Source organism: Carassius auratus, unplaced genomic scaffold (genome assembly GCF_003368295.1).
Source record: "Carassius auratus strain Wakin unplaced genomic scaffold, ASM336829v1 scaf_tig00015445, whole genome shotgun sequence".
Lineage (NCBI taxonomy): Eukaryota > Metazoa > Chordata > Actinopteri > Cypriniformes > Cyprinidae > Carassius > Carassius auratus.
In genome coordinates, this window is record NW_020524592.1 from 17244 (window position 1) to 45000 (window position 27757).

The 27757-nt window shown below is 38.2% G+C and overlaps 1 protein-coding gene and 1 long non-coding RNA gene across 3 annotated transcripts in view; both read left to right on the forward strand.

Moving 5' to 3' along the window:
• The first annotated feature begins 3458 nt into the window (after window positions 1-3458).
• On the forward strand, window positions 3459-11999 carry LOC113074849 (uncharacterized). 2 transcript variants are annotated; one of them, XR_003280832.1, is made up of 5 exons: window positions 3459-3645; window positions 3805-3859; window positions 7249-7609; window positions 11324-11378; window positions 11738-11999. It is a non-coding gene; the product is annotated as an uncharacterized LOC113074849 (long non-coding RNA). The 2 variants fall into 2 exon arrangements; XR_003280833.1 differs by lacking the exons at window positions 3459-3645; window positions 3805-3859; window positions 7249-7609 and adding an exon at window positions 11061-11131.
• A 5560-nt stretch (window positions 12000-17559) lies between these two features.
• The window catches only part of LOC113074843 (phosphatidylserine synthase 2-like), an 11030-nt gene continuing 832 nt past the window's right edge, over window positions 17560-27757 (forward strand). Inside the window, exons 1-12 of the mRNA XM_026247577.1 lie at window positions 17560-18388; window positions 19309-19410; window positions 20995-21077; window positions 23179-23246; window positions 23331-23465; window positions 23999-24049; window positions 24161-24274; window positions 24355-24473; window positions 24555-24669; window positions 24753-24898; window positions 26140-26325; window positions 27221-27757. The exon at window positions 27221-27757 is cut by the window's right edge and continues 832 nt beyond it. Coding sequence (XP_026103362.1) covers window positions 18288-18388; window positions 19309-19410; window positions 20995-21077; window positions 23179-23246; window positions 23331-23465; window positions 23999-24049; window positions 24161-24274; window positions 24355-24473; window positions 24555-24669; window positions 24753-24898; window positions 26140-26325; window positions 27221-27380 — 1380 coding nt within the window. The 5' untranslated portion in view covers window positions 17560-18287 and the 3' untranslated portion in view covers window positions 27381-27757. The remainder of the gene's footprint in view (window positions 18389-19308; window positions 19411-20994; window positions 21078-23178; window positions 23247-23330; window positions 23466-23998; window positions 24050-24160; window positions 24275-24354; window positions 24474-24554; window positions 24670-24752; window positions 24899-26139; window positions 26326-27220) is intronic.

The following is a 27757-nucleotide window of genomic DNA, read 5'->3' on the forward strand; positions in this document are numbered from 1 at the left end:
TATAAATATAATAGGCATACTGACATACTTCATGTAAAATTAATATAACATTCATTTTACATAAAATAATAATATATATGTATATAATACAACAATAACACGGTTCTGCACAAGCAATTGCGATATTATATCATTTAGATTAACAATATAAATTTACACACACACATCGAGTAGCTGTATGCTATGCGGATACGCGAGTAACAAAAAAAAAAAAAAACGAGAAATGTTTGATTTCACAACCTAAAGCGCCACGGCTATATACTAGGATATGAAACATGTAATTTAAAGTACATAAATGGTCATTATAGCAAAGTTCAAACGACAAAAATAAAAACGCTATTTAGCAGGAATTGTAATCAGGCGCTAAAAAATAATACCCATTAATTGTTCGTTGAGCCAATGGGATCACTCGGGGTCCTAAGCGGACTCGATTTCTCGGGCGGACTCGATTTCTCATGACACCGGGCGTGCTAGTGCGTGCCAGGGCCAGTCGCGTTTCCACAGTCACTTCCGGGGCTTGATCGTGCCTCGCCGGGGCTTCCTCGGGGCCAACGGCCAAGTTTTTTGGCCCGACGAAATCCTTGGGCCAAAGCGGGCCAGCTGGGGCTAGAGGAGGGGTTATGAACAAAGGCGGAGTTTCTCAGCGTCTGGAGAGCGTCAGCGCGGATCATTTCAGAAAGATAACAGTTTTAACAGCAGCATTAAAGACTTTTAAAATAAGTTAAGATCAAAACTCACTCTTAGTTAGCAGCAAGTGTTTGAAATAACTTGATCCGATGTGGATTATAATCACTAAACAAGGCAGAAATATTTATAAGCGATGTAAAAGACTATGCACGCTAAACATTAACGTTACACAGTAAAGATGTTAAATATGACTGCTTGGAGAAATCAGACGTCAGCTTCTTATTCTCTATCACAGTCGTGTATTTATTAAGTAACTTATATTATCTGTCACAAGCCTCGTCTCGAGAGTTTTTCTCACGTTGCCTATCATAAAAGAATATAGCCTAATAATGTTTTTTGTTCGGGAGTTTTTATAAAAATAGAGATATTATCATTAATTCTAAATGTGACGGCTACTGTGGCTAATAAACAGAAACAGACTCGACTGAATAAGCAGGCTATTTTCATAAGCGTTAAAAATAAATAAATAAATAAAATAGTAATAAGTGTATTTATGTGTGATTAATTTTGAGTCCTGATAAAATAAATCAATTCTATAGTTAAAACATCGATGCTTTTGAATTTGAATATATAACAAAGCATGCAAACAAACGGCCGCTTTTATCATGTTCGTTTTGTGATCGCGCATGTTCCAGTGGCTTATTTCTTAGTTTTCTGATAACTTCTCTTTGTTGGTGAAATAATGAGGTTGCATGACGTTGTTCTGAGAGGCGTGTAAAGGGCGTGTTTTAGTGACGTGCAGCAGTGCTTCAAGCTCCTCTGTGGAAACCCTGCGCTATTCTGGCCTCGTGCTACTGGCCCGGGGCTATGAGCCCCGCCCGGCCCGCTTTAAGCCCTGGCTCGCACTGGCCCGACAGTGGAAATGCGGCTATAACAATTTTGCCATCTCCCTTTTATATTGCTCTCTTTCTGGCTTAAGTCACACAAAATTAACAAAGACATTTAAACTCTGTTTCAAAAATTTGTCTCTAAACCTCTTTTCTCTTTATTAAAACTTGATCTAGTAGCCTAAATGATAGAATCAAATGCTTTGCAAATCCGCTCGAAAGACCTGATCTGAATCAAATGTTTTGCGACTCTGAAGCACCGATCAAATGAATCGCGAAACGCGCTTCGGAGTCCCGATCTGAATCAAATGTTTTGCGACTCCGAAGCACCGATCAAATGAATCGCGAAACTCTCTTCGGAGTCCCGATCTGAATCAAATGTTTTGCAAACTCCGAAGCCCCGTTCAAATGATTCGCGAAACGCGCTTCGGAGTCTCGAAACTCTCGATCTGAATCAAATGTTTTGCGAACTTGCTCCGAAGCCCCGATCAAATGATTCGTGAAACGCGCTTCAGGGTCCTGATCTGAATCAAATGTTTTGCAAACTCCGAAGCACCGATCAAATGAATCGCGAAACGCGCTTCGGAGTCCCGATCTGAATCAAATATGTTTTGCGAACTCGCTCCGAATCACAGATCTCAAGTTATTTTCCAGTAAAGCGCTATAGCTATCATTCGCTTGCCGAAAAATGGCGGAGACCAAAAGTATTCAGATGTGTATAGTGTGCCTTTGTTCTAATAAAAAAAAAAAAAAAACTATTTATAATTTCATATAGTTTTCCCACCAACGAAAATAATAAAAAAGCGTTGAAATTTGGCTATATGGTGAGAGGAGGAGGCTACAATTACTGTGAGGAAAGGTACTTTAGTGTGTGCTAAGGACTTCACGGAGGAGGGGCCGTGTACAACCGGAGTACGGTCGACCTTGCACCGTGGGCTGTGCCTTCCAGGTTTGCGTGGAAAAGTTGCGGAGACGTTAAATCACGCGTCAAAACGGGATGTTTGTGGTGCAGAGCAGTATATGTCGAGATGGTGCAGGAGCACGATTACAACAGCGGTCCAGTCCCAGGTGAGTGTAATGTGTTAACTAAAACAATAACTTATATTAAAAGCTTATCGGTAACTATGGACATTAATCAAATATAGTATATATATATATATATATATATATATATATATATATATATATATATATATATATATATATATATATATAATATATGTTTTATTTGTATTGTTAGATGTAACGTTTATGGTAGCAGTTATGCTAAAAGTCGAGCAGGTTTAGTGAAGCGGTGTTTTTATACTTATGCCAAAACCCTTTTATACTGCTCTCTTTCTGGCTTAAGTCACACAGAATTAAAAAAGACATTTAAAGTTATCAATAAAATCCACAACAATGTAGGAAATACGAGCAGTTGAACAAACATCTGTTGTACAAGCAGAATTCAAATTATTTTATAATGGTTTGTAGGTTATTTAACTTTGAATTGATGTTCTAAGTAACTGGTATATTATTGCATAAATGTGATAGTAACTTTCCAAATTAATCAGTTGTTTTTATTAAAGTGTTATGTTTAACACAAAATAATACATGTATTGTTGTTTGCTTTATGTTAATTAAGTGCTCTTGCTGAGGCATGGGAAAAATAAAGGAGCTGGAAAAAACACCTGCTAGTGACATCAGCATCATCTACACACATGCTAGTGACATCAGCATCATCTACACACATGCTAGTGACATCAGCATCATCTACACACCTGCTAGTGACATCAGCATCATCTACACACCTGCTAGTGACATCATGCTCCTCCTCACCTTCTAGTGGCATCAGCATCATCTACACACATGCTAGTGACATCATGCTCCTCCTCACCTTCTAGTGGCATCAGCATCATCTACACACCTGCTAGTGACATCAGCATCATCTACACACCTGCTAGTGACATCAGCATCATCTACACACCTGCTAGTGACATCAGCATCATCTACACACCTGCTAGTGACATCAGCATCATCTACTCACTTGCTAGTGACCTCATGCTCCTCCTCACCTACTAGTGACACCACGCTTCTCTTCACCTGTTAGTAACTTGTCTGCTTTGTGATAAGCAAATTTTGCTATCTTCCAGTAAGTTTAAGCTTTTGTTACCTTCTTAGCCAGGGTTTTAACTCAGTGTGCTTTTTTTGCTGAATTTAATGCTTAGATTTTAGGGGGGAAATTTAAGTCAGGAATTTTTTTTTTAATCTAACTCTCGACTTTTACTTATGAACTGCAATATCGTTTCAGATTCTGAACACATCAGAAATCACCAACCTCTCCTGACATATCTTTCCTGTTTGGGGTAGGTATGTTGCAACAATATAACATGAATAACTATAAAATATAATTAATTGAAACTAGAGCTGAAACAACGAATCGATTTAATCGATTAAAATCGATTATTAAAATAGTTGTCAACTAATTTAGTAATCGATTCGTCGCTAAATAAATTTTATTTGCCATAAGCGGCTCATTTCGTGCATATTTCAAATCTGCGGTGACCAAAGTGTGGCAGTAATGAGCCACCGGAGGTTTTACTCAGCCAGTACAGCAGGTGAAGTAGCGAATAGCCAATAGCTGGCCTCGTTTTATGTCACGTGCTTCCCGAACAGCGTCTCTGCAGCATTCAGCGGGAAGTGGGAGTACTTTACTTTGAGCCTTCAAAATGAAGAGTAACCTGTAAACTCTGCACTACTGAACTGTTTAAGGGGCCGTTCACATATCGTGTCTTTTGCGTGCTCAAGTTCGTTATTTCCAATGTAGGCGCGCAGTATGCACTCTCATAATGGAAGCGACGCGGTCGCGACACGCACGCGGTGCGATGCGCCCGTTTTTCCAGGCGCGTCCACACCGCATCCATTTATCCTTTGCTGAAATTTCTGGGTCTTCATGGAGAGGGCACGTCATGGTTGCTTAGCAAAGGCAGACGCCTAAGGGGCGCTTCTGCCCGAGCGCTTTGGAAAGAAGGAGAAAGCGGCGCGACTAGCGTTTTCCACGCGTTTTTAGGTGCGATATGTGAACGGCCCCTAAGAATTTGATTTGTGCAGATTCTCCAGTACAAGGTTGTTTGCAAATGTTTAGTCGTAAAAGCTGATAACATTGCTTTTTAACAGTTAACATTTAAAGCTTTACAAACATGTTATGTGATCAGTTTGTCGTTTACCAGTTCATAATTCAGACTTGCAGCCTAATTATGACTGAATGAGAGAGGTAAATGTTTGAGTATATTTAAAATGCACTTCTTTTCTAAGTATTCACTGCTCTTTTTCACACAGCAGATTTTTTGTGTGTGTCCCAATTTTTTTTTTCTGGACAACCTTCTGATGGATTTTACTTTAAATTGTGAGTTCCATTCAGGTTTCATGCCATTGGCACTTTTTTTTCCGAAGGATTGTTTACAATTTCACAGCATAAGCTATAAAGCTTTTTCCAGTAAATAATAAAATACAATGCACTGCAATTTTGTTCTGTTTTATCCTTATACTTCTTGAAAATATGTTCTCAAAGATTCCTTAAGCTTTGTTTGGGACGTTAAACTACTTTAGGAGCTCTAAGGACTGCCATGGTGAAAACAATATTTTAAATCTCCTTGTGAATTTTGCTAGAGTATGGGTCAGTGTTTTGATTGCAGAAGAGTTCGACAAAGGATTACTAACATAATAAAACAACTCCAGGTATATTTTTGATGAGGATATGACAATGCAAAATGGTTAAAATCTCTTAAAAATCTATGCTGCTGAATGATAAAGACCCTTTATTAATAATTTACTCGGGGAAAAAATGGAAAAAACTAAAATATAAGTACATAAACCGATTAATCGATTAATCGTAAAAATAATCGACAGATTAATCGATTATCAAAATAATCGTTAGTTGCAGCCCTAATTGAAACATGACTTATTGGGGTAACTGTTTTTTCTTGTAATAGAACACTATAGAACTACATTCACTATAGAACAGGAACATCATTTGTTGGTCAATTTTTCATGCCTATCTTCTTCCTAGCAAAAAATTAATGTATATGCCAAAGTAGAATTCAACAACTTTAGCTGTGATCTCTGTGATCAGCTCATCATCTCTCCATACCCTCTCCACATGGAAGTCACCTCTTGTACTTGTCACAAGATCACACCAGGTTAACTAAGCCAGTAACAGTCAGCTGACCGTGGAATGCCAATTGTGTGTTTCTTTCTCAGTTTTGCATGGTCCCCGATGAACTCAACGTGGGCTGCCTTTCCGATTTCTTTCACATCAGGGCACTTAACCTCTACCAGGCCACAGAGATGTTCTTCATTTGGGTCCACCACTTTGCCATCTGCACCAAGGTGTGGAGCATCAGGGTGGATGATGAGACCAGATGGAAGAACGTTAACGTCAAAGGTCTCCTCATAGCGGTGAAGAACCTCTGGCTCAAGTTTTAATCCTCTACACATCGCTCTCTAGAGACCCCGACAGATGTTTACACATACTGTTTAATGCAAGATATAAATGCAGTTAACCTGCAATTACAAATGCATAATGTTTTGATGTCTTAATCCCAAAATGTTGAATACTGATATTTGCATTAATAAAAGAACGTGCTTTAAGAGGTGAAATTAAAAACACCAATATCTAGACAATCATGAATTTTAACATCACTTCCTTTAATGTTTTTACTATACAGCTGATATGGAATTTGTTTAAATGTTACATTTTTGAAAAAAAAAATGTTACATGTTTATATGAAATGCTTATACAAAATAAGTCTGTAGTTAACTTTAAAGTATATCTACATTTCTTGCTTTCATACATGGTCATATAAAAATTTGCCGAACTTAAGTGGTAGATTTCTGCCATTTACTGGAAAACATTTAAAATTACAATTTTAACAAAAGAACTATATGAGCATTCTGAGTGATTTTAGTACACTAATATACAATCAGACACCCCAATTTCTGTTTTGGTAAAGTCATTAAGTGTCATGTCATTTAGATGAATTAAAATTTAATTTAGGGTCCTGAAAGACCCTGAACACTGCACACAGGTTAAGATGACCATTGCTACATAAATAAAATAAAAATTGAAACTCATCCTAATTTGTTTGAATTTTCCCTTACTAAATTATACAGTTACTGATGGACTGTGGGATTACTAACAGGCTATCAACAAAAATTTGTCTCTAAACCTCTTTTCTCTTTATTAAAACTTGATATAGTAGCCTAAATGATAGAATCAAATGCTTTGCAAATCCACTTGAAAGACCTGATCTCAAATGATTCGCGAAACGCGATTCGGAGTCCAAATCTGAATCAAATGTTTTGCGGACTCGCTCCGAAGCCCCGATCAAATGATTCGCGAAACGAGCTTCGGAGTCCCGATCTGAATCAAATGTTTTGCAAACTCCGAAGCCCCGATCAAATGAATCGCGAAACGCGCTTCGGAGTCCCGATCTGAATCAAATGTTTTGCAAACTCCGAAGCCCCGTTCAAATGATTCGCGAAACGCGCTTCGGAGTCTCGAAACTCTCGATCTGAATCATTTTGCGAACTTTCTCCGAAGCCCCGATCAAATGATTCGTGAGATGCGATTCGGAGTCTCGAAACTCTCGATCTGAATCAAATGTTTTGTGAACTCGCTCCGAAGCCCCGATCAAATGATTCGCGAAACGCGCTTCGGAGTCCCGATTTGAATCAAATGTTTTGTGCCTTCCAGGTTTGCCTGGAACAGTTGCGGAGACGTTAAATCACGCGTCAAAACGGGATGTTTGTGGTGAAAAGACATGGGAAAAATAGGACTAACAGGACGTGGAGTAACGAGTATAATGGACTGCAGTAGGAGTGAACAAGGAGTGAAATACTTGATTCGTTTTCTGACTAAAACAGGACTACTGGATGACTAGTATATGGGAAATAACTAGAACCAGCAGATGGCAGTAATGCAACGTCAAGGATGCAAGCTGCCGTTAAAACCCAAAGAAGAACAAGAAGAAGAAGAAGTTTTATGGCGCAGAGCAGTAAATGACGATGGTGACTTATATTAAAACATTGGCAACTATAGACATTAATCAAATATAGTATGTTTTATTTGTATTGTTTGATGTGTCAAATGTTATACATTATACATTTAATGTAGCACATGGTAGCAGTTATGCTAACAGTCGAGCAGGTTATGAAGCATTGTTTTAACAATTTTGCCATCTCCCTTTTATATTGCTCTCTTTCTGGCTTAAGTCACACAAAATTAACAAAGACATTTAAACTCTTTCAAAAATTTGTCTCTAAACCTCTTTTCTCTTTATTAAAACTTGATCTAGTAGCCTAAATGATAGAATCAAATGCTTTGCCAATCCGCTCGAAAGACCTGATCTGAATCAAATGTTTTGCGACTCCGAAGCATCGATCAAATGAATCGCGGAACGCGCTTCGGAGTCCCGATCTGAATCAAATGTTTTGCAAACTCCGAAGCCCCGTTCAAATGATTCGCGAAACGCGCTTCGGAGTCCCGATCTGAATCAAATGTTTTGCCAACTCCGAAGCCCCGTTCAAATGATTCACGAAACGCGCTTCGGAGTCCCGATCTGAATCAAATGTTTTGCCAACTCCGAAGCCCCGTTCAAATGATTCGCGAAACGCGCTTCGGAGTCTCGAAACTCTCGATCTGAATCAAATGTTTTGCCAACTCCGAAGCCCCCATCAAATGATTCGCGAAACGCGCGCTTCGGAGTCCCGATTTGAATCAAATGTTTTGTGCCTTCCAGGTTTGCCTGGAACAGTTGCGGAGACGTTAAATCACGCTCAAAACGGGATGTTTGTGGTGAAAAGACATGGGAAAAATAGGACTAACAGGACGTGGAGTAACGAGTATAATGGACTGCAGTAGGATTGAACAAGGAGTGAAATACTTGATTCGTTTTCTGACTAAAACAGGAATACTGGCAAGAATATGATGACTAAAGTATATGGGAAATAACTAGAACCAGCAGATGGCAGTAATGCAACGTCAAGGATGCAAGCTGCCGTTAAAACCCAAAGAAGAAGAAGAAGAAGAAGAAGTTTGTGGTGCAGAGCAGTAAATGACGAGATGGTGACTTATATTAAAACATTGGCAACATTAATCAAATATAGTATGTTTTATTTGTATTGTTTGATGTGTCAAATGTTATACATTTAATGTAGCACATGGTAGCAGTTATGCTAACTGTCGAGCAGGTTAGTGAAGCATTGTTTTAACAATTTTGCCATCTCCCTTTTATATTGCTCTCTTTCTGGCTTAAGTCACACAAAATTAACAAAGACATTTAAACTCTGTTTCAAAAATTTGTCTCTAAACCTCTTTTCTCTTTATTAAAACTTTATTTAGTAGCCTAAATGATAGAATCAAATGCTTTGCAAATCCGCTCGAAAGACCTGATCTGAATCAAATGTTTTGCGACTCCGAAGCACCGATCAAATGATTCGCGAAACTCGCTTCGGAGTCCCGATCTGAATCAAATATGTTTTGCGAACTCGCTCCGAATCACAGATCTCAAGTTATTTTCCAGTGAAAGCGCTATAGTTTTCATTCGCTTGCCGAAAAATGGCTGAGACCAAAAGTATTCAGATGTCTATAGTGTGCCTTTGTTCTAATTAAAAAAAAAAAACTATTTATAATTTCATATAGTTTTCCCACCGACGAAAATAATAAAAAAGCGTTGAAATTTGGCTATATGGTGAGAGGAGGAGGCTACAATTACTGTGAGGAAAGGTATTTTAGTGTGTGCTAAGGACTTCACGGAGGATGAGGGGCCGTGTCCAACCGGAGTACGGTCGACCTCGCACCGTGGGCTGTGCCTTCCAGGTTTGCGTGGAAAAGTTGCGGAGACGTTAAATCACGCGTCAAAACGGGATGTTTGTGGTGCAGAGCAGTATATGTCGAGATGGTGCAGGAGCACGATTACAACAGCGGTCCAGTCCCAGGTGAGTGTAATGTGTTAACTAAAACAATAACTTGTATTAAAAGCTTATCGGTAACTATGGACATTAATCAAATATAGTGTAATATATATAATATATGTTTTATTTGTATTGTTAGATGTAACGTTTATGGTAGCAATTACGCTAAAAGTCGAGCAGGTTTAGTGAAGCGGTGTTTTTATACTTATGCCAAAACCCTTTTATACTGCTCTCTTTCTGGCTTAAGTCACACAGAATTAAAAAAGACATTTAAAGTTATCAATAAAATCCACAACAATGTAGGAAATACGAGCAGTTGTACAAGCAGAATTCAAATTATTTTATAATGGTTTGTAGGTTATTTAACTTTGAATTGATGTTCTAAGTAACTGGTATATTATTGCATAAATGTGATAGTAACTTTCCAAATTAATGAGTTGTTTTTATTAAAGTGTTATGTTTAACACAAAATAATACATGTATTGTTGTTTGCTTTATGTTAATTAAGTGCTCTTGCTGAGGCATGGGAAAAATAAAGGAGCTGGAAAAAACACCTGCTAGTGACATCAGCATCATCTACACACATGCTAGTGACATCAGCATCATCTACACACATGCTAGTGACATCAGCATCATCTACACACCTGCTAGTGACATCAGCATCATCTACACACCTGCTAGTGACATCATGCTCCTCCTCACCTTCTAGTGGCATCAGCATCATCTACACACATGCTAGTGACATCAGCATCATCTACACACATGCTAGTGACATCAGCATCATCTACACACCTGCTAGTGACATCATGCTCCTCCTCACCTTCTAGTGACATCAGCATCATCTACACACCTGCTAGTGACATCAGCATCATCTACACACATGCTAGTGACATCATGCTCCTCCTCACCTTCTAGTGGCATCAGCATCATCTACACACCTGCTAGTGACATCAGCATCATCTACACACCTGCTAGTGACATCAGCATCATCTGCTCACTTGCTAGTGACATCAGCATCATCTACACACCTGCTTAGTGACATCAGCATCATCTACACACATGCTAGTGACATCATGCTCCTCCTCACCTTCTAGTGGCATCAGCATCATCTACACACCTGCTAGTGACATCAGCATCATCTACACACCTGCTAGTGACATCAGCATCATCTGCTCACTTGCTAGTGACGTCATGCTCCTCCTCACCTTCTAGTGGCATCAGCATCATCTACACACCTGCTAGTGACATCAGCATCATCTACACACCTGCTAGTGACATCATGCTCCTCCTCACCTTCTAGTGGCATCAGCATCATCTACACACCTGCTAGTGACATCAGCATCATCTACACACCTGCTAGTGACATCATGCTCCTCCTCACCTTCTAGTGACATCAGCATCATCTACACACCTGCTAGTGGCATCAGCATCATCTACACACATGCTAGTGACATCATGCTCCTCCTCACCTTCTAGTGGCATCAGCATCATCTACACACCTGCTAGTGACATCAGCATCATCTACACACCTGCTAGTGACATCAGCATCATCTGCTCACTTGCTAGTGACGTCATGCTCCTCCTCACCTACTAGTGACACCATGCTTCTCTTCACCTGTTAGTAACTTGTCTGCTTTGTGATTAGCAAATTTTGCTATCTTCCAGTAAGTTTAAGCTTTTGTTACCTTCTTAGCCAGGGTTTTAACAGACATTATACATATAATCTTTCACATACTTCTCAGTGTGCTTTTTTTGCTGAATTTAATGCTTAGATTTTAGGGGGGAAATTTAAGTCAGGAATTTTTTATATAAATCTAACTCTCTACTTTTACTTATGGTCTGCAATATCGTTTCAGATTCTGAACACATCAGAAATCACCAACCTCTCCTGACATATCTTTCCAGTTTGGGGTAGGTATGTTGCAACAATATAACATCAATAACTATAAAATATAATTAATTGAAACATGACTTATTGGGGTAACTGTTTTTTCTTGTAATAGAACACTATAGAACTACATTCACTATAGAACAGGAACATCATTTGTTGGTCAATTTTTCATGCCTATCTTCTTCCTAGCAAAAAATTAATGTATATGCCAAAGTAGAATTCAACAACTTTAGCTGTGATCTCTGTGATCAGCTCATCATCTCTCCATACCCTCTCCACATGGAAGTCACCTCTTGTACTTGTCACAAGATCACACCAGGTTAACTAAGCCAGTAACAGTCAGCTGACCGTGGAATGCCAATTGTGTTTTTTTTCTCAGTTTTGCATGGTCCCCGATGAACTCAACGTGGGATGCCTTTCCGATTTCTTTCACATCAGGGCACTTAACCTCTACCAGGCCACTGAGATGTTCTTCAATTGGGTCCACCACTTTGCCATCTGCACCAAGGTGTGTAGCATCAGGGTGGATGATGAGACCAGATGGAAGAACGTTAACGTCAAAGGTCTCCTCATAGCGGTGAAGAACCTCTGGCTCAAGTTTTAATCCTCTACACATCTCTCTCTAGAGACCCCGACAGATGTTTACACATACTGTTTAATGCAAGATATAAATGCAGTTAACCTGCAATTACAAATGCATAATGTTTTGATGTCTTAATCCCAAAATGTTGAATACTGATATTTGCATTGATAAACCTCTTTTCTCTTCATTAAAACTTGATATAGTGGCCTACATGATAGAATCAAATGCTTTGCAAATCCACTCGAAAGACCTGATCTCAAATGATTCGCGAAACGCGATTCGGAGTCCAGATCTGAATCAAATGTTTTGTGAACTCGCTCTGAAGCCCCGATCAAATGATTCGCAAAACGCGATTCGGAGTCCAGATCTGAATCATTTGTTTTGCGAACTCGCACCGAAGCCCCGATTAAATGATTCACGAAACGCATTTCGGAGTCTCGATCTGAATCAAAAGTTTTGCGAATTCGCTCCGAAGCCTCAGATTGTGGTTAACCTTGCAGATCATGACTTATATCTACTCTTCCTCTCCCTGCTGTTTGCTAAGATAAAGGTTCCTCTTTTGAACTCCCACCTCTTCTGTGGGTTTATTGTTCTGGGCCTGAATTTGGGCTCCTGGGGTCTCAAAAAAGAAACATTTTCTATCTCCAAAGTTAACGTTATGACAACACCAGTGTTGTGCTAGTTACTAAGAAATAGTAACTAGTTACAATTAGTTACTTAATTCAAAAAGTAACTCAGTTACTTTGTTGATCACTTACACCAAAAAGTAATGCATTACTGTTAAAAGTAACCCATTAATGCGCTTTTATGTGTTATGGTCTGTACAAACACATAGTAAAACAGAAAGTAATTTTAAACATTATTTTGATTGAGGCAGACCAGCAAAAAATGAATATTGTATAATCTAAATATTGGAAATTGGAAAAGTTGCTGCTTACGTTTTTATAATATCAATTTGCATATATTCCAGTATGTTATGAAGAGTGATCAGATGAATTGCATAGTCCTTCTTTGCCATGAAAATTAACTTAATCCCAAAAAAACCTTTCCACTGCATTTCATTGCTGTCATTAAAGGACCTGCTGAGATCATTTCAGTAATCGTCTTGTTAACTCAGGTGAGAATGTTGACGAGCACACGGCTGGAGATCCTTATGTCAGACTGATTGGGTTAGAATGGCAGACTTGACATGTTAAAAGGAGGGTGATGCTTGAAATCATTGTTCTTCCATTGTTAACTATGGTGACCTGCAAATAAACGCGTGCAGCCATCATTGCGTAGCATAAAAATGGCTTCACAGGCAAGGACATTGTGGCTACTATTGCACCTAAATCAACAATTTATAGGATCATCAATAACTTCAAGGAAAGATGTTCAATTCTTGTAAAGAAGGCTTCAGGGCGTCCAAGAAAGTCCAGCAAGCGCCAGGATCATCTCCTAAAGAGGATTCAGCTGCGGGATCGCAGTGCCACTAGTGCAGAGCTTGCTCAGGAATGGTAGCAGGCAGGTGTGAGCGCATCTGCACACAAAGTGAGGCGAAGACTTTTGGAAGATGGCCTGGTGTCAAGAAGGGCAGCAAAGAAGCCACTTCTCTCCAAAAAAAACATCAGGGACAGATTGATCTTCTGCAGAAAGTATAGTGAATGGGCTGCTGAGGACTGGGGCAAAGTCATAGTCTCCATAATCCCTTTCCGATTGTTTGGGGCATCTGGAAAAAGGCTTGTCCGGAGAAGAAAAGGTGAGCGCTACCATCAGTCCTGTGTCATGCCAACAGTAAAGCATCCTGACACCATTCATGTGTGGGGTTGCTTCTCATCCAAGGGAGTGGGCTCACTCACAATTCTGCCCAAAAACACAGCCATGAATAAAGAATGGTACCAAAACACCCTCCAACAGCAACTTCTTCCAACAACAGTTTGGTGAAGAACAATGCATTTTCCAGCACGATGGAGCAACGTGCCAGAAGGCAAAAGTGAAAACTAAGTGGCTCGGGGACCAGAATGTTTACATTTTGGGTCCATGGCCTGGAAACTCCCCAGATCTTAATCCCATTGAGAACTTGTGGTCAATCCTCAAGAGGCAGGTGGACAAACAAAAACCCACTAATTCTGACAAACTCCAAGAAGTGATTATGAAAGAATGGGTTGCTATAAGTCAGGATTTGGCCCAGAAGTTGATTGAGAGCATGCCCAGTCGAATTGCACAGGTCCTGAAAAAGAAGGTTCAACACTGCAAATACTGACTCTTTGGATAACTGTCATGTAATTGTCGATAAAAGCCTTTGAAACATATGAAGTTCTTGTAATTATATTTCAGTACATCACAGAAACAACTGAAACAAAGACCTGTTTAGCAGCAAACTTTTTGAAAACTAATATTAATGTAATTCTCAAAACTTTTGGCCACAACTATATATCACAAGGATTTCTGAAATAAATAACAAAACACCTTAATAATATATTCAGAATCAAAAACTAGTGGCTTCTGCATCCTAAAAGCTGTTGTGTTGAGCCCTTAAAAATTTTCCTTTCACAGCTTAAGTATGAAAACTTTCAACAATGGACAACATAACACAAAACATTTTGAAATAAATAAATGAAAGCAATAAAAATGCTGTTTAAAAATGAAATCTATGCTATCATGCTAAGGAGCTGACTGAAAGCCGGCAACTCCACAGTAGAGACAGGATGCATGTTTTCAACAATGTTTCACCTGTATGAGAAAAACATACAGGGAATCACTTAAGGCACTTTGCTGTAGACCCATTCCACATAATAATATTCATTAAAACCGTAAGTTAACACGTAGGAGCTTGCTGCATGAATCTGTGAGTAGGCTACAGTTTACAAATCCATGGGAACGGATCGCAAAAGTGTGCGCGCAGATTATGAATTTGTGGGTACAGATTCAAAAACCGAGATTACAGATTACAAAATCTGAGCGCACAGATTCGTGGGCTAGGATAGGACATTCAAACCAGAAAGAGACAGCTTACATTACATTAAACATAAAATGTTTTTGTCTTTATGCTCAACTAAAGTGAAATAATGTGCATATTTCCACTTTGAGAAAACTCGTGTTGCTCTCGCCTTGACTCGCCATGACTGCCAAACATACTTGAATAAACAGAAACACGCCCACAGTGCGCCTTTGTGTTTACAGTGGTTGGCATCCAGCAATCCTACTGCTGCAAACAGGTTAGGCTGCACTTCAGTCAAAATTAATTAATTTTTAAAAAAAGTAACGGACAATGCACCATATGGTAATGGTAACAGAGTTAATTTGTTTAAAAAGTAATGCGTTACAGTATTAGTTACTGTCAAAAGTAAATGCGTTAAAGTAATGCATTACTGCCCAACACTGGACAACACTCTTCGAAAAAAAGGGTTCATTGGAGTTCTATATAGAACCATAGGGTTCGCTAATCTGCTTTGAACTCCTGAACTGACTCAAATGATTCCCGAACCTGCTACGAACTCCCGAACTCATTCAAATGATTCGCGATCCGGCTCCGAACTCACGAACTGACTCAAATGATTCTCGAACCAGCTACGAACTCCCAAACTGACTCAAATGATTCGCGAACCCGCTCCGAACTCACGAACTGACTCAAATGATTCGCGAACCCGCTGCGAACTCCCGAACTCATTCAAATGATTCGCGATGAGTGAATACTAGCCTGCTATTTTTAACTATTATATCTTTAGAATTTTTTTTTGTGTGTTCCTGTAGCTCAACTGGTAGAGCCCTGCTTAGCAAGCGCAAAGTTAGGGGTTCGATTCCGGGAACACATGATATGTAAAAATTGATAGCCTGAATGCACTGTAAGTCGCTAAAGCGTCTCCTAAATGCATACATTTAATTTAAATTTAATTTTAATTTAGAAAAAGACACAAATTAGAAGAGACAAAACTTAAGTTTATATGTACACATTTATTAAAGGAACTTCTTTACAAGAATGACAAACATGGCTCAGGAATTTTAATTTGCAAAGGGGAAAAAATAAATGTAAAAAATAAATAAATAACTTATTTTTTATTCCTAGTTTCCGCTTTCCTTATGAACACTGTCCGTTTTCTTTCGCTTCCCATAGAAATCTACAAAAAAAAAAAAAATCACAACATTAAATGTATTCCATTAACATTTTTTGCTCTGTTATAGGACTAGTATTTATGTTATAGAAGTGTTACTTGTCGCGTATTGTTTAACGTTACCTGTGATGCGCATATCTGTGAGCCTCTTGGTCTGGACGCGAGAGACTTTTTTGCGAGATAATTTCCTTCGGTTATACTTCCTTTTCTGTTTTTTTTTTGGTTCAACATCTTCACTGAACGACCCACACATTTTGGGGTAACTTGTGTGATTCTTTCTGTCGTGGGCAAGTCTACAAAAGCACCCCCCCCCCCCCCCGGTTTACATTCTACCACCTGGAATAAAATAATAACATCATCTTAATTAAACAGTAATTATAATAAAAAGGTAGCCATCAAAAAGTGTTAAATGTGTAGCCTGGCATATGCAAAGCCATATACAAAAATAGTAATAATAATAATACAAAAAATAATTTAAGAGTTTGATTGGAATAAGTAACATTTACTTCGATTTTTAAAAAAAAAAGTCCCTTAAAGTTGTCTCATATTTACTTTAAACACGGGCTTCAATTACAATGTTTTGTCCCTGAGTCATGAGTGGGGGAAAAAAAGATACATGGTTTCTGTTCAATGGAGTTGCGCTGTGTGTCTGTGAATAGCGCAACAGCGCCCCTTTTCGTTCACAGTGTGGTATCACAAAATAAACTGAGGCATATCTAAATAAGATCAGATAAGAAGTTTATGGCCTTGTTAATTGCTGGCTTCACTCATCATATTTATATCCTGTAATCTGTATGTCTTACTGGACAAATGAGTCTGAGTTGAAGTCTAACAAATACACACAAATCTTGCTCTGCAACAAGCAGATTTAACAAGGTTTATGAGAGAGACAGAGAGTAAAGGCTCAGTAATAAGTACAGTTTAGTCAAGTATGAATAAGTGAACTGAGCTCTACTGAGAGCCACTGACATGTTGAGACTGAGTGCTGTATTTGCTTTCAGAGTTGTAAACACCAATATATTTCTATACAAAAGCAGGAGATAATGTGTTCTGCATAGACAGACGGCTTACATAATGTATGGATTCAGCGTTGTCGTATTTTAGTTTTAAAGTGAAAATTTCTGATGATTATGTAAATCTTTTCACCACCACACCTAATAATCTGTCATCCTGTGTTTAAACCTGTTAGTCTTTATTTGAAAGACTGCTAGTGCGCTCATGTTTACTGTTTATATATATATATATATATATATATATATATATATATATATATATATATATATATATATATATATATATATATATATATACTAGTTTAATATACTTGCACCTATTTGTGTGTTACAAATGTATAAAATGCATGTACATAAACAGTAAATAATAAATGCATAGTGATGTGTTCATCGCTGATTGTGAATGTAGAACAGAGCTGTTGTGCGCATGCTTTGTTGACAAAAACAAATTTGTGACGCTGCCGGTGCGATCATAGACAGTAAGGGTGCGATAAGCGGAAATGACGCCATGCCGCGCGACCTTACGATGGTTATATGTTATGAAGCGCATGAGAGGTGCGCGTGCGCGTGCGCCTGCCTGCTGCACTCTGTAAAATCGTTTTATTGTCCTTCAGAGGATGGTGCGTTCGCGTTACGTTCATATATGAAGCTTAAAGAGGTCATTTTCCTGCCGGTTCTCAAAACCTCGCGTTTGTTGATCCGGTTAATGCTCTTGCGCTCCGTTACCGGCCAGTGAAGCGACGCGCAGGAGCTCACGAGGCTTACCGTGATTTTAGTAGTTTTATGTTTTAGTCCTGGTTTAAGTCTCCGCACAGCTGCGCTGGTTTAGCTAGTTCACATGAGTCTTTGTTGTTTTGGGTTAGTAGCGGTTTATTCTGGTTTAACGTTAATCAGTTCAGCGCAAGTGAGTTGGGGTTTGGTTGGTTAAGATCGAGTTTTAATTTCAGGCGTGTTAGGATTAGTTTGGTTGTAAATCACAGCATGGGTATGGTGGCTTAGTGGTCAGTTTAGTTGCAGGTTAGGTTGAATCAGTTCAGCACAGGTCTGTTCAGTTTGACATGACAGGTCTGGTGGGTTCACTTCAGTTTGAGATCACAGGTGTCTGTTCAGTTTAGGTTTGAAGTCATAGATGTGTTGTGTCAGGGTAAGTTTGGGATAAGGGATAGTTGTCAGTGAAATCACAGGAGGGTTGGGGTTGGGTTAGGTTTAGATTAGACCAGGTTTAGTTTAAGTTCTGCTGTGATGGCTAAAGGCGAGTGGAAGAGGTCAGGCACCGATGATCTCCAGTTATCCGGCCGCTCTGATTGTGAAGTGTTCGATGATGGAACCAACACCTTCTTCTGGTGAGTGAATGCCACTCATTGCAGGCCTAATGTTTATGATTATGTTTATTAGCTGATTGTGTTCTTTGATTTCATTGTTTTTCTGTGGTGAGTGTGTGTAGAAAGGGATATGTTGTGTGTGTGTGTGTGTGTGTGTGTGATGTCCAGAGGCTGTTCAGTAGTGTTACAGCTTTGCTCGGCTTTTCTCTCTTCTGCAACCTCAGCAGAATGACACTCGATCAATTAAAGGCTTTAAGATGGACAGATGCTGTGGACAAGTTACACAGAACTGTAGAGAAGAAAAACATGACAGATCGGTGTATAGAATTAGAAAACGTTAAAGAATGACTTTTGAAATATTTAATATGCCAGAAGATCACTAATTACTATAATAATAATATTAATATTTATGTTTTTGTTAAACCCAATAATTATAATATTATTAATAATAATCATAATTATTATTGTAATGCATAAATTGTTTGTTTTAGTTTTCAGCTAATATTTAGATGTTATTTTAGTTTTAATCTAAAAAAATCTAAATGCAGTAATGTTATGAGATTACAAAATCAGATTATTATCGTTGTTAATATTTATGATGTTGATAATATTAATAACCCAGTAGTACTTATTGTTTTTCCTTTGTTGTATTTTAAGGCCTAAAGTTATGATTTGTCTAAAAAACTAACATGTTTATATATTATGTATGTATGTATGTATGTATGTATGTTAGTTAGTTATTTGTTTTGTTTTTAATTTTCTAACAGGTATAATTGTAACAGCCATAATTGTTGAGAATAAAAACTGTGTGTGTTGAGGTGTGGTTGTGTTTATGATCAACCTGTATACCAGCTCAGCAGGTTTTGAATGTGGAAAAAATCCCAAACCAGACGTCTTTTGAATGCAAGCTCTGTGCTCTTGTTTCGTCTTTCTCTCTGTAGGAGGGCCCATACTCTGACAGTGCTGTTCATCCTGACATGTGCTCTGGTTTATGTGACACTATTGGAGGAGACGCCACATGACACTGCGTACAACACTAAAAGGTATGTGTGGCATGCAGTCCGTGTGTCCTTTTCCTTTAGCTCTGAGATCAGAATGCAGTTCACAGTGCCAACAAATGAGACCACATTTCCTCCTGAGCAGAAGCTAAAGTTAAAGTGGTCCGATGCGGACAGAAAGGCCACAGGGCTGTAGCTGGGATGGCCTTGGCAAGGGGCATGATTTCTATTGGCTAACAGGATTATGTGTGACATCAGCTGCTGATCACAAAGTCCAGCTCACAGACTGACCTGCTGTGTTTAAAAGCAGATGAACTTTATCAGAAGGAAGAGCTGTTAGTATTTAAGCTTGAATACATTGTGTAGATTTATCAGCAGTTCCTGCAAGTTTTGAACAAACCTTCAAGTACTGAACTTTGTGAGACGACCACCTGACACACTTAAAGCTGCAGTTGGTAACTTTTGACGCTCTAGCGGTTAATAAACAGAACTGCTTGCGTCTTGCGGAAGAACATCGTAGCCGGAACTACTTCTCTCTGTTTATGTCTATGAAGAATCACAAAGGTACTGGGTTACTCCGCCGCGGTACCCCCGAAGCAATCTAAAATAGTCCGAATATAAACACTTATTATAGGTGCACCCTAGTGATTCAGGACAAGCTAAAACACGGTTTGGAAAATGGATTCATGGTGTACTCGCTTATTATATAAATTTTTCTACGTTTTGAACTCAAACAAAGTTACGGACCGCAGCTCTGATTGGTTGTTTCTTACTGGGAGCGGTCTGTAACTGCAAATGGCAATAGGAGCACTGGGAGGAGCCAGAGGAGCTTGATTTTTTTCACAGATTATCTGTCTCATATTCTACTGTCAGGACATAATGACAGGTTTCATATATATGTAAAAAATATATTTTTTACAAAAGTTACCTACTGCAGCTTTAAATAACTAAAGTCAGGTTTTGATTTATTTTGAACAATAGTTCATAAACCTTTAAAGACAGTACTACTGCAGGTTTGTTAATTGATGAAATATGTTTTTGTTGAAGCCATCAGCTCTCATTATCATTGATTTCCTGGTGAGAAAAACACATTTCCCATGATTGGGAAAGTATTGCTCGCAATTTTCCTTAAAATTTGACTTTATAACTCTCAAATGCAAGTTTATGTTTCTCAATTGTTAGAAAAAAGTCAGAACACGGAGATAAACTTGCATTTGCATGAAAAAAAGTTACATGTTTGCAATTCTGAAATTATTTTTCACGATTGCGACTTTATATCTTGCAATTCTGACTTTATAACTAGCAGTTGCAAGTTTATATCACACATTTCTGAGAAAAAATAGATCCACTTTGTTGTTGGTTGAATTGATTCATGACTCTTCAAAAATACTTTTTTTTCCCCTCAAAATCTCTTGGGTGAAAAATGAATAGGAAAAATACTTCTGGAACCAAGGTCATTAAAAAATGAGGGCGGCCATTGTTTCTATTCATTCTTCTGTTCTATTCTATTCATTAGCGTTTGACTAGCAATGTCCTAGAAACACCAAAGCAGTGAATTTTACACCGAAAGAACCACTTTCATGTTCTCCAGTGTTTGTGTTTAATCTCTGTATCTTTTGTCTTTTTCAGAGGAATTGTAGCCAGTATTCTGGTGTTCCTTTGTTTTGGAGTAACACAAGCTAAAGATGGTCCCTTCACTCGTCCTCACCCAGGTCAGACCAGTACCCTTTATTCAGAGATGATTTAACCTTCAGGTCAGCTTTGAGAGGCTGGAATTGTGAGCTCTCGAGGTGCTGTTGGGGTGGAGTGGCTAAAAGTAGTGACTTAATCATAGGTTTCAGTAATGTGACAGTCGCACAGCCGTTATAAGAATAGCGCAGCTTTTCCAGTAACATGCTTTTCAGCAACTAACAGTGATACGTGACTAAACAAATACATCATTATTTTTCACATTGCATTACAATTGTGTGAGCTGATGCAATCATCTAAAAGTGCCTTGCAAGTCATGTTAAAAAGACTGATTCATTTGTTGTCTGCTCGGTGAACCAGTTCATTAAAATGATTCACCAAGTCATTTGAGTCACTCAGTAGTGTTCCCTGAAGTCTGTACAAGGCAATTTCTTTTTGTGTTAAATTTAAATAATAAAACTGCAGATGATCCCTGTTTAAGAATTGATTATGTAGATTAAGAGTTTTCTGAATAATTTTTACCATAAATTAAGGCTGCACATTTAAAAATAAAGAAATTAAAAGAATAAATAGTTGTATAAATATTGGAATTGTAATTTTACAGTTATATATTGTCAATTTTATTATCATATATATATGTATGTGTGTGTATATATGTAAATATATATATATATATATTTTTTATTTTGTTTCAGTGAAACGTTACAATAATTTACAATAATATTTTTAGAATATTTAAACAATTATTAATAATTTTGAGTAGTAATCAGCACCCTAATACAAATAATTGTAATTTTATTGTTTTATTTCTGTATAATCATCAGAAAATACTTTTTTTAAGCATATGGTAATTTAAGAAACCTTTTTTTTTTTTTTTTTTTTTTTGTTTGTAACTCTTTTACTATTCCAACTCAGTTGTTGTCATTAAGATAGGCCTTATATGCTGGCATAGAAATACAAATAATTAACTACTACTATTTTGTGCAGCCCAAAATCACATTAATAAAATTGCAGTTTGATTTTTTTATTGGGAAAAATGGCAATGTGCATTTTGCAGCCCTATTGTGAATTTGAGTTTGGTGCTTTCTCTATAAATCATCTTTGTGTGTCTGAGAAACAAACTTTTGTAGTAGCTGCTACTTATTCATTTGTAACATAGCTAACTAATCAAAGACGTAGATTGACAGTAGTTTCACTTCTTTAAATTATGAGAAGATAAGGAATTTCTGAGATATCTGAGACCGTTTCACATAAGAAACTATGAGTATACTTTCATGGCAACAGTAACTCACAACTCCTTCAAAACGCTCGCTGTTATGAGGACAGACTTGCTTTGCTGGACGAGCTGGATCGGAGTATTCAATTAATCTCTAACAGAAACCTGAAAGATGATCGAAGGTCTCCTCCTCCGGCCCTTGAGGCCTCTCAATGGCATGAGATAACCGACAAATAAAGACACAAATTATTAGTTGGACTAACTGTCACAGTGTTGCTGAGTGTCACCCAGAACGCTGTTACATTTCAATCCGGTGAAGTATGTGAGGTCCTTTTAGAACAAAAGAGGTCCTTTAGAGACCCAGATGCACACAAATAGTTGTAGTCAAAAGGGTTTCACATTCACAGTCTAAATCTCAATTCCTTAATTCAAGCATGTTAACTTTAACAAAATGGTGTTTAAGTTTATTTTTTACATTTTGATCAATTGCTTCATTATTGTATCTGATGGCTCTTGATGGCTCACAGAAACCATTAGAATAATTACTATATGTTGCTGGAAGAACAATATTTTCTGTAATCTTAAAATAGTTTTATAATACATTGCTTATAATTGTATTTTTTTTTAGCTGAAGTTGTATTGTTATTGAGGTTTAATTATAATTTGTACTATTTTAAAAGTAATATTTCTGATGATATGGAAAAGTAGACATAATCTTAAATCAACACATCCAAATGAAGGTGCTTTTTTAATAGCTGAAGACGGTGTGATACAGAAAACGAACATTTCAATCATCCAACATAAGAGCTAGTTCTCTAGTTATTTGTATATAAGTGCATCAGTATTTTTATTGCTTTTATATGTTTAAATGAGAGTTGATGTTAATGGTTATGTGTTTGTCTTTGCAGCGTACTGGCGTTTCTGGCTATGCGTTTCTGTTGTGTATGAACTCTTTCTCATCTTCATCCTGTTTCAGGTTTGTTATCTGACTTCAAAAACACAGCTTTACATATATTTTGTCCATATTGTGTCATATTGAATCTTCTGATTTGTCTTTCAGACAGTGCACGATGGCAGGCAGTTTATGAAATACATTGACCCAAAACTTGGCGTCCCTCTTCCTGAAAGAGGTTATGGCGGGAACTGCCTCATTTATGACCCCGGACATCCTACCGACCCCTTCCACAATATTTGGGTATGCATTAAAATCAATATTAATAAGCAACATTGACACTGGTAAAACAAATGCATCTGGTACAGAGAGTTGAACATATGGCTAGTCACTTAAATATCCATCTGATCATTCATCACTGATTAATTATGCGTATACAGTGTTACAGATAATGGACAGTCATTTGTGTATGACTGTACATTATCCTATGGTTTTTTCAAAATTAATCAATAGACATGAAATATCAATATAGAATTGAAATATTAAGAGGATGCATTGTGATGTGAGAGATAAAACTAGCTGAGCCATGTAGAAACAACATGAATCAGCATTTAAGTTCTGTAATTTGATGTTTTTCCAAGTCAAACTGAATACAAAAAAAGAAAATGTTGTTTTAATATGCACTGATCAACTGTTAAGGCCAAGAACATTTATTTGAATAGACAGAGCACATTTTAATTGTATTATTATTAATTGTATTTAATACTTAAGTTTAATTTTGCAGCAGGAAAAAAATTGGGTTATTTTTTAATTAGTGGGTTTTTTTTTTTTTACAGGACAAAATGGATGGATTTGTTCCTGCCCATTTTCTCGGCTGGTATATTAAGGTTGGTCAAAATCTGATCTGTGAATGCTCTACCACACGCCTAAAATCAGCAGACGGCATCAAAAAACTGAATTAGAAACAATTATTCATGTGATTCATCTCTGTGTGTCAGACGCTGGTGATCAGGGACTGGTGGATGTGTATGATCATCAGTGTGATGTTTGAGTTCCTGGAGTACAGTCTCGAACACCAGCTGCCCAACTTCTCTGAGTGCTGGTGGGACCATGTGAGTACAGCACACCAAATACACCCTGTGAATCATGCAGGTGAAATAAATCCTCATGAAGTGACTCTCTCCTGCTGCAGTGGATCATGGATGTGTTGGTGTGCAACGGGTTGGGTATATACTGTGGCATGAAGACTCTCGGTTGGCTCTCCATGAAGCCGTATCAGTGGCAGGGATTGTGGAACATCCCAACATACAAGTAAAAACACGATAAACTTCTGAGAAGATGTGTCTGCAGGTCAAACACACTGAATTATGACATTCTGCAATTTTGTTTCAGGGGGAAAATCAAACGTATTGCTTTCCAGTTTACCCCGTACAATTGGGTGAAGTTTGAGTGGCGCCCCGCGTCTAGCCTGCAGAGATGGCTGGCGGTGTTGGGTATTATTTTCACGGTGAGTCACATGATCAGTGCATGCATTCACTGCACAATGATTTTGAATGAATAATGATGCCATGTTCTCTCACTTATTTACAGTTCTTATTGGCAGAGCTGAATACGTTCTATTTGAAGTTTGTGTTGTGGATGCCTCCTGAACATTATCTGGTGCTTCTGCGGCTCGTCTTCTTTGTGAATGTGGGTGGAGTGTCTATGCGAGAGATCTACGACTTCATGGATGATCCGTAAGTTCAGTCTAGATCTGTTGTTCAAGTAGGCTGCTACCTTCTAAGGGGCCGTTCACATATCGCGCCTAAAAACGCGTGGAAAACGCTAGGCGCGCAGCTTTCTCCTCCTTTCCAAAGCGCTCGGTGACGCGCTCTCTCTCCATGAAGACGTGGAAATTTCAGCAAAGAATAAATGGATTTGCAGCACAAAAAATCGCTTTCAGTAGCTCTGCTACTAAATTTATTTCAAAATGGCAATCCGTATACAGCTATGATCAGCTGTTCCTTCATCTTGGCTGAGATTTCAGTGTTGGTACGGGAAAGGATGAAACTGAATGTTTAGTTCTTGTCACATGACCCGCGGTGTGCTTGCGGCATTCTGAAGAGTTGAGATGTTTTTAACTCGATGCGGTGCGGGCGCCCCTGGAAAAAACGGGCGCGTCGCTTCCATTATGAGCGCGAATACCGCGCGCCTACATTGGAAATAACGAACTTGAGCGCAAAAAAGACACGATATGTGAACGGCCCCTAAAACAGTATTCTGGCTTAAAGGAATAGCTCACCCAAAAATTAAACCATACTCCCCATCAGGGCATCCAGGATGTAGATGTGTTTGTTTCGTTCTTCCGTCACATTACATCACTTGCTCACCAATAATCCACATGATTCCAGTTCATCATTTAATGTCTTGTGAAGTGAAAAGCTTATTATAAACATGCAGATTTTTGCTTCACAAGATGTTAGCTGATGAACGAGAGTCGTGTAGATTGTGATGTTTATCAACAGTTTGGAGTTTTATTTCTGATGGCACCCATTCACTGGTGTTTAGTGATATAAGTGATATAATGCTTGACCTGAGGGTGTGTAAACATTCAGCAAATTTGTTTTTTGGATGAATTATTCCTTTAATCTGACACAATCAGCAGTTTTGTTAACATCTGAATCCAGTGGAAAATTGACTTGCATGTTGCTGAGATACTGATTTGATGCTACAAGTACATGCTATGCACATTTATTGTGTGAAAGTTAATTTGTTTAAAATCAGTTTCCCCTAATTCTGCCTTCAATTTTGGAAGTCCTTCACAAATAAACAGCTGTGTTTTTAAAGATTTTAGTTTTTTGTTGTTTTTTGTTGTAATGTTATTGGGGCCTAAAAATATGACCTAGTTCAGCAGCTCACTAGGAACTGTTTTTTTTTTTTTTCTGTGCTGCCATACATTTATTGTGCGTTTGTATCTAATGGTTCATTTGGATTCTAGGAAATTCCATAAAAAGTTGGGCCAGCAAGCGTGGATTGTGACGACCATCACTGTTACAGAGTTTCTGATCGTGGTCAAATATGATCCCAAAACCATCATGCTGCCGATCCCCTTCTTTATCACACAGTGCTGGATACTCGGAATCGTCCTCGTCCTCATTTGGACCTTGTGGCGGTTCTTCATCCAGTAATAAACCTGCAAATCATCTCCATAAGCACAATAGGAAAATAGAATATTTTTTTGTTTTTTAGGGCTTGATGATAAATCTCTGCATCACGGTTTGTGGATCGATTCTGATATTTTCAGAATGCATATAGATTCTCTCTGGAATCAATTGTGAGATTAGTTTTCAACAGCAGATGGCGCTCTAGTCTAGTTTTTAAAAACACTCTCAAATGCTCACGAAGCAGAACCTTTGTGTATTCGGCATGTAAGTGGTTAAATGTTCTTGCACCTTGGTTTTTATGACTTTAACTGACTGATTAATGTAAACACAACCCATAATGAACACTCTTGTAATTTGCTTCAACTTTGTTCCAGCTGTGTGAATGATTATTTTGTGTTTAAGTGATGTGTATAGAAGGAACTGGAAGCATGCAGAGTTTTTAAATCACACAGTGCCATCTGCTGTTCATAACTAAGCTCAGGATCGAATCAACAGAGAATTGCGATGCATTTGGAAAATCCCAGAATCCATGCAGAATAATTTCTCCATTCGCGATGCATCGATTTATTGTCCCAGCCCTAATTATTAATTAAAAAAATGTTAATTCCTTGCACAAAATATAATTTTCAAGCTTATTATGCAAGAATAGTGTGTGAATGTGCGTGTATGCATGTGAGTGTGAATATACTTTGCAAGTTTTAATTTTTTTAATTGATATACACACATTGTATATATGCATATAGATGTATTTATTTAATTGTCAGAATCATGAAGGCATCCTGAAAAATTGCAGATGCATTATTATTTGCTGCAAAAACAATTTGTTAGTGGGGGATATATTTTAATGAAAGAATTAGAGAGTGATTAAATGTCTTGACTAACATGTTAACTGACCCTATTGTTCTGTGTTGACAGTGACATCACGCTCCGATACAAAGAAACACGCCGGCGCAGACAGGAAGGGTCTTCAGAGCGGGACAGAGCACCTGGACACACTGACGGCAGCAATTTAGCCACATCAGGCCGTAGCAGACTAAACGGCAGCATGGACGCGGTCCGACACAGGAAGCCATGAATCCATCCTGCCACACACAAACAACCAATGTGCACTACACATCGCCACTGGACACACGTTTGTGTTTATAATCCTAATTAGATCATACCAACGCTCATGGTGTCTGTCAAGTGGCATCCAGAGAGATGATGCTATCATTTCCTATCCCTGCGGAGAGAGTTGTTGTGTATATTTAGGATCAATATGACTTTGTAGCTGTTACATAGGTGAGGCTTTTAGGGTTCGGGGTTCACTGTCCCTCTGGTTTTGGGTTTATTGATCGGTGCCATGCAGGAAGGCACATTTCGATGCAGAACACTAAGCAGTGAACTAACGGTAGGGGAAGTGCACATACAGCCATTTATTAATAGAACTATTGATTTTAAGTTACATTTAGC